The 14,446-nt window shown below is 47.2% G+C and overlaps 1 protein-coding gene across 3 annotated transcripts in view; it reads left to right on the top strand.

The window, feature by feature from the left end:
- The window catches only part of LIMK2 (LIM domain kinase 2), a 30,733-nt gene that overhangs the window by 9,600 nt on the left and 6,687 nt on the right, over positions 1-14,446 (top strand). For 2 of the 3 annotated variants that reach the window (XM_030958854.1, XM_030958853.1), the window contains 10 exons: positions 5,606-5,741; positions 7,008-7,117; positions 7,350-7,538; positions 7,951-8,056; positions 9,388-9,584; positions 10,276-10,462; positions 12,817-12,903; positions 13,649-13,780; positions 14,029-14,085; positions 14,252-14,317. In XM_030958854.1, coding sequence (XP_030814714.1) covers positions 5,606-5,741; positions 7,008-7,117; positions 7,350-7,538; positions 7,951-8,056; positions 9,388-9,584; positions 10,276-10,462; positions 12,817-12,903; positions 13,649-13,780; positions 14,029-14,085; positions 14,252-14,317 — 1,267 coding nt within the window. Of the gene's footprint in view, positions 1-75; positions 592-5,605; positions 5,742-7,007; positions 7,118-7,349; positions 7,539-7,950; positions 8,057-9,387; positions 9,585-10,275; positions 10,463-12,816; positions 12,904-13,648; positions 13,781-14,028; positions 14,086-14,251; positions 14,318-14,446 lie in introns of those variants that run through there. The other variant, XM_030958855.1, reaches the window with a different exon arrangement.

The raw sequence follows: 14,446 nt of genomic DNA, 5'->3' as shown, positions 1-14,446 counted from the left end.
AAGCTGCTGTAAAGACAAGTTTCACGTGTGTGTGCTTGTATTCCTTGGCCAAAGCTGCTCTCTTTCAGCACTGAATACTCAGCCCCTCTTTGGGTCAGAGCTCCACCCCTGTGAAGGAGCAGAGCCTGTTGAGGCTCTGGAGCCGCTGCTGTCCGCCTGCCATGGCTCCTCCTCCCCTCCCACCCTTGGGTGGAACCAGAGAAGGGAAAACTTGCCAGTAGTGAGCAGGCAGCAGAGCTCGCAGGGCCGCTGCAGCAGCATGTCCCACTAGCCCGGTGAGCAGGGATTCTGTCCTTCCCGAGGTGCTGCTGCTGCTGAGCGCGGGAGAAGATGGTTACAGCAATGGGAGCCAGGAAAAATCTGAAAAGGAATGAGCAGCCGAGAGACCTGGCATTCCTTGGGCAGCTTGAAAGGGAGGTGAAGGATCTGAATCAGCGCAAGAGTAAATGAGCACTGCCTGCTGCCATGTTGGCAGAACAGAGCTGTTCAGAGGCAGTTGGACAAGTTTGTGGCTGATCCGGTTTATCCAGTGTTGAAGATGGGAAGTTACTTGTCTGCTCCAGCTTACTTTGCTCCCAAGGATCCCTTTCGGTAAGTCCTGCACAGGGTTAGCAGAGGGCCCCCAGAGTGGGGATTCCCCCTGTGTGCCAGCCCAGGCACTCAGTGGGTGAGGCTGGAAGAATGAGGTCCCGTGCTCGTGTGCTGGAAACAGCCGCCTCAAACTGGGATCCCGTGTTGCTTTCAAGGTGGCAGGAAAGATTCCTACTGGAGGTGACAGGGAAGATTCCTATTGCCAGTACCTTCCCAGCTCCCTGGTTGGAGGGAGCAGCTCCAGTGTGTGCCCAGCCAGGCAGAGATCACTGAAAGTGCCCTGTGCTCTGCTCACCAGCAGAGGAATGAGATTAATGTGGCTGCTGCTGCTTCTCTTCCAAAGCTCCTTGTGACTGGGTGAGGTGAGGTGCTGCTCTGGGAGTTCAGGAAGGTGATGTAATCTGCAGCAAGGCAGCACATAATCCTGTTTAAGAAATCAGGCACTTTGCAGGTAACTGGGATGAGAAGGATTCTTCTGTGATATTTTGGTTAATTCAACTTTTATTTGGTTTTGGTCTAATTGAATAAATGAGAATTGAGAAAGGCAATAGTTCCAGAACAACACTTTGATTGCATTGCTTCTCCACAGTGAGAAAAGTCAGTGAGGCTGAACACAGCCAGGCTGGTGCTTGACACTGATGTGCTGATTAGGTGGATGGATGGGGAAAGGCACAGCTTGCACTTTCATTGTCTCCCTCCTATCCCCTCTGCTCGGATTTGCTTGTTATTGATCCTGTTCTGCAAACACTTTTGTGCTGGTTTGGGAGTAAGGAGCCTGTTGGTAAAACAGTCTAGGATAGGAGTAAATGCTGCTGCACAGTTGCTGAGCTTCTTTAGGCAACTTTCTGAAACAGCAGCTCCTTCCAGAAGAAGGAAAGTGAGCAGACACTCATTATTTGTAATATGTGTAGGGTATTATGCTAAGCTATAGATACACCTTCTCCTGAGTGTGTGGAAATGGTTTTGCATAGTCAGAGCTTAAGCACTCTGTCTTTCTAATAGTCTGTTCCTCCTTGTCTGGTGTCTGTTACGTAGCCAGAGCACACACACTGAGCTAAGCCCGGGTGAGTAAGCCTTTGGGTGAGCTGCAGGCTGGGCTGATGCTTCATTCTGCAGCTCTCTGTGCCTGTCCCCTCCCTGCCCTGCCGGCAGAATTGGAACCAGGGCTCTCCCGAGCCTGTCTAGGGTTAACTGATCTGGCCTGACAGTGTGTGAGGGGGGCAATTTGTTAATGAGCCCTTCTCCAAGGGATCTGTCTCTTCAGTGCCAGGGAAGTCTTTGCTTCCATGAAGGTATTGCCTTTCATTTCGCTGTAAAAGAGATGCCACCAGGCACCAGTGCTGCTTTTCAACTGAAACTAGGCTGGTTACCTGTTGTGACCTGATCCTCCTACCACCCCCCACAAAACCCAAGAGTCCATGGAGCAGTGATTTGTGAGCTCTTTCTGCACTTGCTGTGCTGCAGAGCATCAGGGCTGAACTCTGCACCCAGATGCTGCCTGTGGTTCCTGGAGGATGGCTGTGGGAAGCAGATTAATTTATTCTGTACAGCCAAAGCTGGGAAGTGAAGAATTATAATGTCTGGTCTGTATAATCAGAGCAGGGTTCTGCAGCTCTGAAAATGGTGGCTGGGCAGCAAGAGGAAGCACATATGCAGGTATGGCTGTTTCCAGTCCTCCATGAAACTTGATCACCGTGATTTGCTACTCTGTAATAAGAATAGCATGTAATCTAGGAGAAGATTAGTGGTTTCTAATCTATAAAAGATAGAGGAGCATGGCATACTCCTTTCTCTTGGTTGTGGTGACTGGCAAAGGTTGGCTTCCTTAATACTTGTTGCAGTAATTGCATTCCTGTCTCAGCTGATGAGAACCTTGGTGCAAGGGCACAGCTCCAGTGAGGCGGGAGAGGAAGAAATGGCAACTCTTGTATCTTCTGGGATAAAATTCTGACATATCTCTTCAATGAGAGCCTTGTGGAACAATCATGTGCTGCTATTATCATTTGGTGAATGATAAAAGCATTGAAGCTGTACCTGTGTGCTGTCAGCCAGTTTTCCACACCTGCCTTTCTGAGGTTACAGATTGCATGGTAGGTGACAAAGGTGCTGTGTGGCAGCATGGGCTGCAACTGTGTCCTGTTCCTTCAGGGATTAACCCAGCGGCCACTTAGACCCTTCCAGCATCCAGCCTCTCCAGGGCTCCTTGCTCTGTTCCTGTTGCCTCATTGCCCAGGGTGGGGCTCTGAGCCTTAAGCTGCAAACTTGTCCTGCCCAGATTTGTTTAATTACATAGCAGAGAACTGACTGCTTGCTGGCTCCACCTCCTCACCTTCATTTTGCTATGGGTGTGTTCCAAATTAGATACCAGTGCTTATTTCCGGATGGAAGCAAATTTAACTAAGTGCTATAAGGTTGAATCAAACATTTAGTACTAGAGGAGGGGTAAAGGGAAGGCAAATGCACATGATCCCCCACCTAAACAGAACTGCAGTTTGTATTGCTTTTGCAGAAATTTTGCATTTACTTAGGGAGAAAAAGGAAGGGGTTGAAGATGAAATGGAAGAGAGGTGAGAAAGGGAAGGTGATGTGCTTAAAAACAAATAAGTGACCCACCTGTGTGGAGAGAACACAGAAAGTCAAGTCCTGAAATCCTGGTGAAGCAGTCTCCAGCACTGCTGTCTGCATCCCAAGTGCAGGTCTGGTCACAGCTCCCTGTTTGAAGATGTAATCACTGGTGGAGCACACACACTGGTACAGGCATGCACGGAGGAGTTGGATAAGTCTGAGGGATCCGATTTGCCCATGCTGAGCCAGATGTTCCTGCCACAAAACGATAGAAATCTATGCTGTTAGTCTCCACTTGCTCTTTTTTCCCTCCCACTCACCTATGTGCTCATTCAGCACGGGGTATTTACTGCAAATGGAAGCCAAAGGCCAGTGGTTGAAGGCAGAATGCACTGGGATGCCTTCTGGGTCTCTTGCATACCAGGAGCAGGGTGTAACCATGACAGTGCCCCCAGGCTGGGGCTCTAGTTATGTATGTACCATGTAAAGCAATCTTAAATCACTGTTCCCTCTGCTTCACACAAAATTGGCAAGGCCTGTTGCATGTGCTGGAGTTCTTTCCCATCACTTGGAGGGGGGACAGGATTTGATGCTCCTCAGCTGGGAGAGCAAACACTGTAGAAGCCAAATACATCTTAAGGAGCAATCTTCCTGAGGGGAGGGTGCAGCACTGAATACTCCATGAGGTGTGTTTTCCCCTAAAGCCAAAGGCTGCTTACAAGCAGCTTTTCCTTGTCACTTTGCAGTCTCTTGAGATGGAGCAAATAACTCTCTCTGTGCTCTCTTGGAGCTTGACCAGCCTCACATATCATCGTGCTCATTACAAGCTGCTGGAGTTTACAAGGAATGTCTTTGGCACAAATAAGCTTTTAGGAAGCTCGTGAGGGGTGAAGTCAATTGTAGCTCTCCTCTTAGCCCTGGGAGCATGTAAGAAGTGCTCCTGCAGTGGCACCAGCAGACTCCAGCAGACGGGGTGCTGAGGGAGACCAGCTGCCTGGAGCGGCACCCACCTAAACCCCCATCCCACTGCAGTGCTCCCCCCAGTGCAGTAACTGAGACAGGTATGGGGTAGGAGACAGAGGAAAGTCTTCTCACATTTTTGGGAAACCATTGTGTCACTGGACTGATCCTCAAGGTGTTTCTTTGAACAAGTTATTGGTGACTGACCTGGATTCTGCACTCAGAAATGGCCAGTGCCAGACTTATTTTCCTTTTAAAGTCTGAGAACATGCTGCCCAGGGCTAATGGAATAATCCTTACTGATGCAACTCCTGTCTGTGCCTTATCTCTCCAGTAAGTCACACCTCCATGCTGCTGAAGTTAAACTCCCTAGCCCAGTGCATCTTGCTGAGGCAGGATTATTTTGTATTCAGCAAGCCTGGGTTCTGCTTGTGAGTTGCTAAAAAGGTATCTGCAGTAGAATTGCTGCATTTTTTTTTCCTTGATTTTTTTTGGGTGGGGAAGGGGGGAGTTTGTTTCTTGAAAGGATGTAGATAGATGATTAATATTGGTTTCTTGTTGAAATAGAGGCTGACAGGCCTGAACACATCTTTTTTATATAGGTTATGTGAAGGATTATAGGTTATTTGGGGATTCTCTTCATGAAATCAGAGAATTCGGTTTTTTTAGGTTTTTTTTTTTGTGGGTTGCTTGTGGTGTTTATTTTCTCATGCACTGTTATCAGCAGAAGGGAGAGCAATCAGCTGGGGGAGGTGGACTTTCATCACAGTGGATTGGTGGATGCAGTAATTTATAGAGCTCAGGGGATGAACTGCTTTGAAAACTCTCCCTCAAATGCAGAATGCTGCAGGTTTACCTTTTGGGAGAGGCCTTCCTACAGAACAATAGAAAAACTTTCCAGAAAGATTGGTGCAAAACTGGCTTTGAATTTCAAAGGGAAGAGAATCCTGCTTCTCAGTCCTGCTTCCTGACCTGGCTGAGGAGGCAGGAGCCCTGGCACAAGGGGGATGCTATAGAAACACTAAGCACAAACAGAGCAAAGCTCTTGCTGTGCTGGGCAGCTCTGCAGCTGGAAACTTACATCCAGAAAGAGGGAGAAAGCAGAGGAGCAAAATTTACAAAGCAAAATTTATAAATGTGGGTTTCAATGTGTGAGATTTGTTTTAAAATCTGGAAGCTTCTTTTTCTTTGTACTGGTTGAATCCACCTCTCCTTACAGATGTTGGGTTGGGTGCTAATTTTCAGTTCAAAGAGCACTGGGAAATGGAGGGGTTTAGCACATCCATAACTGGCAGAAGGGTTTAGCACATCCATAACTGGCAGAAGGGTTTAGTACATTCCTAACTGGCAGAAGGGTATAGTACATCCCTAACTGACAGACCTACCTGGTGCTGAGCTGCTGCTGAATGTCTATGTTCTCCATGCAGGAAAGGACTGTTGATTTGTCACTTGCTGCCAACTGGAACTTTGTTCTTTTGTTTCCTTCAAGGTGCTCTGAATGCCAGGATCCCCTCACTAACTGGTACTATGAGAAAGATGGGAAGCTGTACTGTCACAAAGACTACTGGGGGAAGTTTGGGGAATCTTGCCATGGCTGCTCTCTGCTGATGACTGGACCTGTGATGGTAAGGACTTGGAAGGATTCCTGCCTGGAGGCAGGACATGCCTGCCTTCATCTCCTCAAACTTAGTTGGGAGTTATCTTAGGTATTCAGATAACCAAATAAACTGAGGGTAATAATCTCCTTGTTACTCTAATGTCTAATCAGAGATTAGAAATGAAGCTTGTGTGGGCATCTTCTAGATAAACATTAATTTTGAATGGGGGTAGCTGTTAAAGGAGGGAGATGTGGGGGTCTGAAGCATATGAACAAATCAAGTGCTGAAAAGTACAGACCTGCAAAGCAGAAAGGTGATTCAGGGATCATCTGTTCAGTTTCTGTAGCTCAGTGCCTCAGTGTCTCCAGGGGTGATTTTCCACTGCACTGTGGAGTCCCAGCTCTCAGCTCAGGGTAAGCAGCAGGTTCTGGCTGTGGGAAGTTGACATCCAAGTCCTACCTGGGTTGTGGCCAGAGTCCTTTTTCAGGCTGACAGTGTCTTGAAGCAGTGTTAGCCCCAACTGCTTTGATGCACTGAACTCTTCCTGCACAATATGTGCTCACCTAAATGTTCCCCTCCTGCCACAACCTTGCAAATATTTAAATTTTAAAACTGCCAAGATTGAAACGAAACCATTATTTTTCTAGAGCCTAAAAAAAGCAGGATGGTACTCAGTAATATGATTGCTACCTCAAAAGAAAATACTGAGAAATGTGCAGATAATTTTTCATTGCCTGCAAAAGTCTTTGCATAATAATGTCACTAAAGGAAGTTCTTGTAAGGGAAATAGAAGAATTGACCAATTAATAAAAATATTCTTTAAAGGTTTTTTTTTTTGTCTCAGTTTATGCTTTTTTTTCTGTCAGCTGGCTGGTTAAATATCTGAATTTGTGCACTGCCTGTCTGCCAAAAAAAAAGCCCTTTCAGCTTTATTAATTCAGGCATAACATTAATTATCTTGCCAAGAGCAACTGAACAGGAAGGTTTAATACCTTGTTTACTAGTCTGCAGCAGACTATCAACTATTTTTGATAGTTGAGCAGCTCCCAAATACAGCAGAGGTTCCTGGGACATGAGCTTTGCTTAGAGGGTTGATGTGTTTGTTTTGGAGTTCTGCAAACAAGGTGCCATGGATGGGGTTCAGGAAATGGAGAATGGACTAATATAACTCTTCAGTATAAAACTGCCACTTGCCTTAGAGATGTGAGTGAACACGTTGATTGGAGAGGAAAGCAGGAGCTGCATCTGCTGGGGGTTCTGGCCCTGCTAAGCTACTCCCTTTTCTGTCTGTAGGTGGCTGGCGAATACAAGTATCACCCTGAGTGCTTTGCTTGTATGAGCTGCAAAGTGATCATCGAAGATGGGGACACTTATGCACTGGTGCAACATTCCACTCTCTACTGGTAAGAGGAGCTGCACTTTGCCGCAGAGCTGCTTCCTGCTGAGTGTAAGCCGTGTTCAGCTCAGAGTGCTCCAGCCAGTGCTACTCTGAGGAATGCCAGGAAGCTGCCTTTGAGGGAGGGAGGAAGGAGTGGTGTAAACACTAAAACTATGGCTTGTGGTCAGTGAGAGCACTCAGACGTGTGAGTTTGGCAGGGAGGGATGGGACATAATGCCTTTCTTCACTTCTTCCAGTGGAAAATGCCATAACCAGATTGTGCTGACACCGATGATAGAAAAACACTCCACTGAGTCTCTGCGTGAGCAGCTGCCTTATACACTGACCCTCATCTCCATGCCAGCAGCCACAGATGGCAAGAGGGGATTCTCTGTGTCTGTTGAAGGTGGCTGCTCCAGCTATGCCACTGGTGTCCAGGTGAAAGAGTGAGTATGACCAGGTTTTGTGCAATGTATGTGTCCATGCAGAGGGAGCTGGTAAAAATGCTGCAGCACTGTTGTCCTGAAGGAATCTTGGCATTACAGGGATGTAGGTTTGCTAATAGTCATTTGTGTTCGGTATTCATTTCAGTCTTGAGACAACCTTAACTGATAATTGTATCTCTCAGTGCTGTCTGCTTCAGTGAACACAAAACAAAAATTTGGACTAAAATTTTCCCACTGGTGATGTGAAGAACTCCCTCCAAACCAGCTCAGACCTAAGCACTTGGTCTAGTGGTAGCTCCCTATGTTGGTAGATGAGCACTGGTTTATTTCAAAATACCAATATGAAGGGGAGCATATTTTTGATAATTTTGGCTGAACTGACTTCACATGCAGACTGTATTCCCATCTGTAGGGTTAACAGGATGCACATCAGCCCAGATGTTCGAAACGCCATCCACCCTGCAGATCGGATCCTGGAGATCAACGGAGCTCCCATCCGTACCTTACAGGTGGAGGAGGTGGGTAGAGCTCTGTTCTGAAGCCTCCTTCTCCTCTTCCTGCCTTCCTCTTTTCTCTCTCCTGACACTGTTCTCCCAGCCTGCACACAGTGTGTGTACACTGCCAGTACTGTGCTGACAGGAGGAATAAACATGAAGGCAAGCTTTGCCTTCCAGCTGGAGAGGAAAATGTAACAGATGGAAATGCAGTTAGGATTCAGTGCTGATTTTGTGGTATTCAAATGTGGAGGGAGGTAAGAAGAAAAGTCTAGGGCTGTGACAGAGGACAGAGAGGCTGTGAAGACTCTCCTGTGTACTGCTGGTGAAGTGCACAGTTCTGATCCTTTTAGAGGCACTGCTAATACACAAGGGCCCAGCTGATCCTATGGACATTTCCCATTGCAAAAAACCTATTTGCTGTCTTTATTTACTAGTAGATGCTTTCTACAGATATCAGGGGATGCTGCAAGAGTGTAAGGGGAGCACCATTACCTTCACTTCCCAAGGGTTTTATTTACTGTTGGCACTAAAGAGAACATGAGGAGCACAAGCCATCTCTCAGATAGATCTCCATGTAGCTTCTGCAAAGCTGTTTTTTGCAGCACTGTTCAAGGTGGAAACTTGTGTAGTTTTGGAACACTTCTCAGAGAAAGAAATGTATTTCATAGAGTCATAAAATACCAGACTGGAAAGCACCTCAAGGATCATCTGCTGCAATCTTTCTTGACAAAAGCACTATCTAGAGCACTATGTCCAGCTAAAACATAAATGTGTCCAGTGTTGGGGAATCCAGCACTTTGCTGGGGAGGTTATTTCAAGGGCTGATTGTTTTTTTTGTAAAAAAACTGTCTTTGTGTCTACCTGGAATCTTTCCAGGATTATTTTGTACCATTACCTCTTGTATCTTCCATGTAACTCCTTGTGAAAAGGGAGTCTTCATCTTCCTTGTAGCCACTCTTTAAATACTGGAACATGGTGATAAGGTGTCCCCTAAACCTTCTCAAGGCTGAACACACCCAGTTCTCTCAGCCTTTCCTCACGTGGCAGCTCCACAGCACTTCAGTCATCTTTGTGGCCCCTCTCTGGCCCCTCTCCAGCCTGTCCACTTCTTTTTTATATAGATTACTTGTAGCTGTCCAGAAAGAAGTATTGGATAGCACAAGGAACTTCTGTGTTACCAGCCTGACTTGTCTGGTAGACAGTTGTGGTGCACACAACTAAACCACAACTATGGAGTGATCTCACTGAACTCTCCCCTCTGATTCCTGAGGGGCATTCCCTGCGTCTCCTCTGTCTCCTGTAGTTTGCATTCCTCCTGCCTGCTGCTATGCTGCCCCTTGGTTTGATTTCAGGTGGAGGAATTGATTCGCAAGACAAGCCAGACCCTTCAGCTGCTGATAGAGCACGACCCGGTGTCGCAGCGCCTGGACAGGCTCCGCCTGGACTCGCGTCTTCCCAGCCACATGAAGGCGCCCATGTCCCCTCGCTCCCTCTCTCCTCTGGACATCAAGGAGAACCTGGAAGGAACGCTGCGACGGCGCTCCCTCAGGTAAAGGCGGGGAAGCGCAGCCTCTGCCCTGTGCTGCCTGGCCGGGCAGCTTAGCCTTGTGATTGCTGTGACTGTGGGACAGGGCTTATCTCTGATGTCAGCCGTGCTGTAAACCAGTGGAGAAGTCACGGAGAGCTTTGGGTTCTGCTGTTGGTGTGCACTCTTCTCCATTCCCTTTCAGGATGACAAACGTCCAGTAATAAAAATAAGGAGCTCTACTGTTAACAGAGAAAAGCTACTAAGTTTCAGAGTCAGTAAATGTAAAGGTCAGGTTTTTACCAGCCTTAGGTGACTGGGGAAGAACGTGGGGAAGGGGAATCTGGCTGAGACTGGGACTTGGGAAGAAGTCTTTGTGAGAGCAGAGCACTCAGTTGCTCACTTAGTCTTTAACCAGTACTTTATTTAGAGATAGCAAGTGATGTGTCTTCACAGCTTCCTCCCCCTGTTCTCAGAGCTCAACCTCAGACTGCCAGTGCAGGAGAGCTTGTTGTTGCTGTTAGGCAGCTCTGACTTGGAAGCTGCTCTGGATTCATAAGGAGCTTCCACAGTGCTGGGAGAGCCTCTGGTTTTGGAGATAGTAGAAGCACTGGAGCACATTAGAAACTGGTTCCTTAGCAGTGAATGATGGGATATGCTGGACCAAAGGTTACCCAGCAGCTTCCCTGATCTTCCTGTTATCCTTGTTTTCCAGGAGAAGTAACAGCATTTCTAAGTCTCCTGGCCCCAGCTCTCCAAAGGAACCTCTCCTCCTGAGCCGTGACATCAGTCGTTCTGAGTCCCTGCGCTCCTCTTCCAGCTGCTCCCAGCAAATCTTCCGGCCCTGTGACCTGATTCACGGCGAAGTTCTAGGAAAAGGATTTTTTGGACAAGCAATCAAGGTGAGGGAGGTCCTCAAACATTCATCAGTTACTTTGAGTACAGCAATGTCTGCCTGTCTTGGCATCCTTCACCACTCGGTGGTTTTGCCTTGCTGAGAGTGATCAGTCTTGGATCTTCCCTGGTTTGCTCTGAGATCCATTTCTGTTTCCTTCCCTGACCACGAGTGTGTCAGACTGCAGATGATTTTGACTTTGTCCCCTATGAGTGTCAGCCTTGGCTGTACATGTTCATCTCATGAGTCAGGTTTAGCCCTCCAGAGTGTCACAGCAGGCTGCTGGGTGAGGTGGGGGGAACAGGGAGCAGGCCACACTTCCTCTTATGAGCATCTTTCCTATGATTGTGTCCAGCTCCCCAGCATTTCTTACCCACCCTTAGGGTGGCATGTTCAGGGGTTTGCTAGGCTGATGTAGTGACCATGTCTGAACCCCTGGCACAGCTAAATGGCTTGTCATTGTGGGGGTGGTGTCAGGTCTTGCATGACTCCCACAGTTCTAATCTCAATCAATAGCATTCTCTTGCATTTAAGCTCTCTGATCTTGACTGAGGGTACTCCAGCAGTTCCTATCCCAACATTCCTCACAGCATCAGGGGCACCTTCCTCTGCCTTGTTGAGGGTCTGTGAGTTCCTCAGTACTCAGACTGCACTCACCAGGGGATGGGACTTCTCCCCTTACACTGGTATAAACTTGAGGTGTCCAGCCACCATGTTCATCCATGCTTCCATGGGAGGTGATGAGCCAGCACTACAAACCCAATGCTTGATCCATACTAATGAGCATATTTCTCTTCTTCTCTGCTCATAGAGAAATAACAGGTGCAGGTAAGTGAAACCTTTGCTCTGTTGCATGCTTTTGTCATCTGTGTCCCAGCAGTTACTGGCACAAAGGCATTTCTTTTCTGCTCAAATTGCCCCATGGCTATCCTGTTCTGGTGCATGCTCTGGGAGTTAAATTTGCCCCCATGGAGTTTCATGTGACACTTGTTTTAGTTTTGCTGGTATGTCAGCTTAAGAATTCCACTTAGCCTTGCCTTTGTCTCTTCACTTCCCTTTATCATTGGATATTAGATGTCCCTGGCTGAAACATGCAGTGTTCCCTGGCTCATTACTTGTGTATGGATGCTTGATTTCAGATGGGAGCAGAAGAATATTGTACTCTTGCTTCTGTGTGTTATTCCATGCAGTCACATTCCACCTGTGTCAGCTTTGTTATGTCCATGGCTCTAAACAGAACTGGTGTGTCACAGTGTTTGCAAGAACTCATAAGCTTCCTAAATACTGTAACTGGGTCATGTATTTTGGATTTTAGTTCTAGAGGTTTTCTAAAGGACTTTTTTTGCCTCCTACCTTTAAAAAAACAAAAGTGACATTTTTCTTAGGCTTCAGATTGACTGGGTGTGATGCAGCAAGTACTGTATCACATAATTCTCTTCTGATCAGAGAGGCAAGGTGGTTGTTTAGTTTGCTGCAGATCTTAGGGAACCAGAGCTGTCCAAGTTCAGCAAATGAAGAGGAGAGGATTTCCAGGAAAATGTGCTCATAGGAATTTGGACTCTTTCTACTCACTCCTGCACCCTGTGCAAGCAAGCCTGAGCTGGTTACAAAAAACCTTCATAATACAGCAAAGTGCCAGGAACTAGTTGGAGATAGGCAAACAGTTCTTGAGGAACTGGAAATGCTTTCCATGTTAAGAGCCAGGAAATTTATTACATTATTATTGTGATGGATTTCTTTGTGTTTTCCACTGTTCTAGGACATTCCTTGCATGTTGAGACACACTGCTCCAAAGGAGCAAGGTAAAATTAACTGCTTCCTGCCTTAGCTGAACAGCCTGTGCACTCCAGTTCCACTTGCATGTGGATGAGATTCAGATTCTCCATAAAGCCAAAGCATTTATAATGCAGTTTTGAGTTGTTTGGTTTGCTTTCTGATGCAAGTGAACGTTGATTCTTTTGCTGACACGGAATGTAGTTGGTAAAGCTTGTGCACGAAATGTGAGCATCCCGCTGGACAAATGTGCTCCATAGGGGAACTTGGAGGCATGCACCAGTGTGGAGGCTTTGACAGCCTGTGTGCACACTCAGCCCTGTGTTACCCTGGGCTACTGGAGCCCTCAGCTCTGGGTCTTGGCATGATCCTCCTGTCAGTGTTAGGTAGCTTCTGTTTCATACACGGCACCTTCGGCAAATTCCGAAAGGAGAAGTTTCACGCGGTTTTTGGCAGATCCCTGAATTTCCTCCCATCTCTATTCTTCCTTGGATGGAGGGGAATGTTGCACTTCTTCAGAAGTTGCAGGAGCATTGGAGCTGTGTATCCTTGAACCTTGCCTGTAGTTGTGGGTTTTGTTTCCACCAGGTGACTCACAAAGCAACAGGAAAGGTGATGGTGATGAAGGAGCTGATTCGCTGTGATGAGGAAACACAGAAGACTTTCTTGACAGAGGTAGGAGCAGGATTTCAAACAGCTTCTGAGCCAGTAGTGTGGTGGAACGCTCCCATCTTCTCCAGAGAGAGAGATCCTGCCAACAACCTGGCAGGAATGAAGGTGCTGAGGAGGGAGGCATTGCATGGGGAAAAGCTGACATGAGCTGAATGTTTGCTGCAGTGAAGTGTGACTCACACGGGGCAATAGACATTGCTTCAGCTCCAGTTCATTAATTTTTCAGTGATAAGAGCAGCTTCAGTCAGAGGCAAATTGAGCTGTGCAGTACATAAAGGATTTATCCCTTGAGCCTTGTGCATAAGTACAAAGGATGAGGGCTAATATCTGTAACATATTTAAGACTCACGCTGTATTTAAGCAAAACTATTTTCTTGGTGGCTGCCTACCATGTTTTTCAAAGTCAGATTTAGCTTAAAGGCAGCTCCCTAAACACCTGACACTGCTGTTGTGGCCCTAACACACACAGCACAGACCCAATAGCTGCTCTGGAGAATTTTGCCCTCTGAAATGTTAGTCAAACTCAAGGGTGCTCTCCTAAAAGACTAAGATCAGGTTAATTGCACAGCATGAAAATGAAGAGGCAACAGTTCACTAACTGCCTTAAGGTTGGGGTTTGAGTGATCGCTGTGATCCCTGAACAGGACTTTGAGCTCTGGAGTGCTTTTCACCACAGAATGGATCTGTCAGCACTTGTTCCATGCACTTTTTGATGTGACTCATCACTTTGGGATGTCTCTGCCTGCAGGTGAAGGTGATGCGCAGCCTGGACCACCCCAACGTGCTGAAGTTCATTGGTGTGCTCTACAAGGACAAGAAGCTCAATCTGCTCACCGAGTACATCGAGGGGGGCACGCTGAAGGACTTCCTCCGCAATGCAGTGAGTGTGGACTCAGAGTGTACTCAGTGAGCCTGGCTGTGCTGGCTGTGCCAGCCTCATGTACTCGTTACTAGTCTTCTTTGGAGCTGTGCAGTAAAGCTGCTTTGTAGCCGTGGGTGAGCTTGAGGCAGGAAGCCTCTTCTTTCTGGGACTGTATCGTGTGTCTGACTGCTGTAAGAGTCTCTCTTGTGAAGGAACTGCTGTCAGCAACTGGCTGGTAAGATGGTCCCTGACCATTTGTCTTTCAGGACCCATTCCCCTGGCAGCAGAAGGTCAGCTTTGCCAAAGGGATTGCCTCTGGAATGGTGAGTTTGACTGTTGCTTCATAACAGAGCAGACTCTGGGTCAGGATTAGTGGCTTCAGGAGGGTGGTGTATGAGGGGCTGTGGACACTGCCTGACTATTGGGTTGTTGAGTCTGTAAATGTTCAACTGGGAACCTCTAACACCAGCTTTTCTCCTTTTGTTCCAGGCTTACTTGCACTCCATGTGCATCATTCACAGAGACCTGAATTCACACAATTGCCTGATCAAGCTGGTGAGTTACACCTCAGTTCCCACAGCATGCTGCTTCTCTCCTTGGCATCTTCCTCCCTTGGTTTTCTCCACATGATGTTCCCTCTTTTGTCAGGGTGGAACTGTTTTCAGAGAGACTTTGTGCCCCAGG

The sequence above is a fragment of the Camarhynchus parvulus genome, chromosome 15 (assembly GCF_901933205.1).
Source record: "Camarhynchus parvulus chromosome 15, STF_HiC, whole genome shotgun sequence".
NCBI classification, from domain to species: Eukaryota; Metazoa; Chordata; class Aves; order Passeriformes; family Thraupidae; genus Camarhynchus; species Camarhynchus parvulus.
The sequence above is the reverse complement of the archived record's forward strand: the minus strand, read 5'-3'. Positions and strand labels throughout refer to the sequence as shown.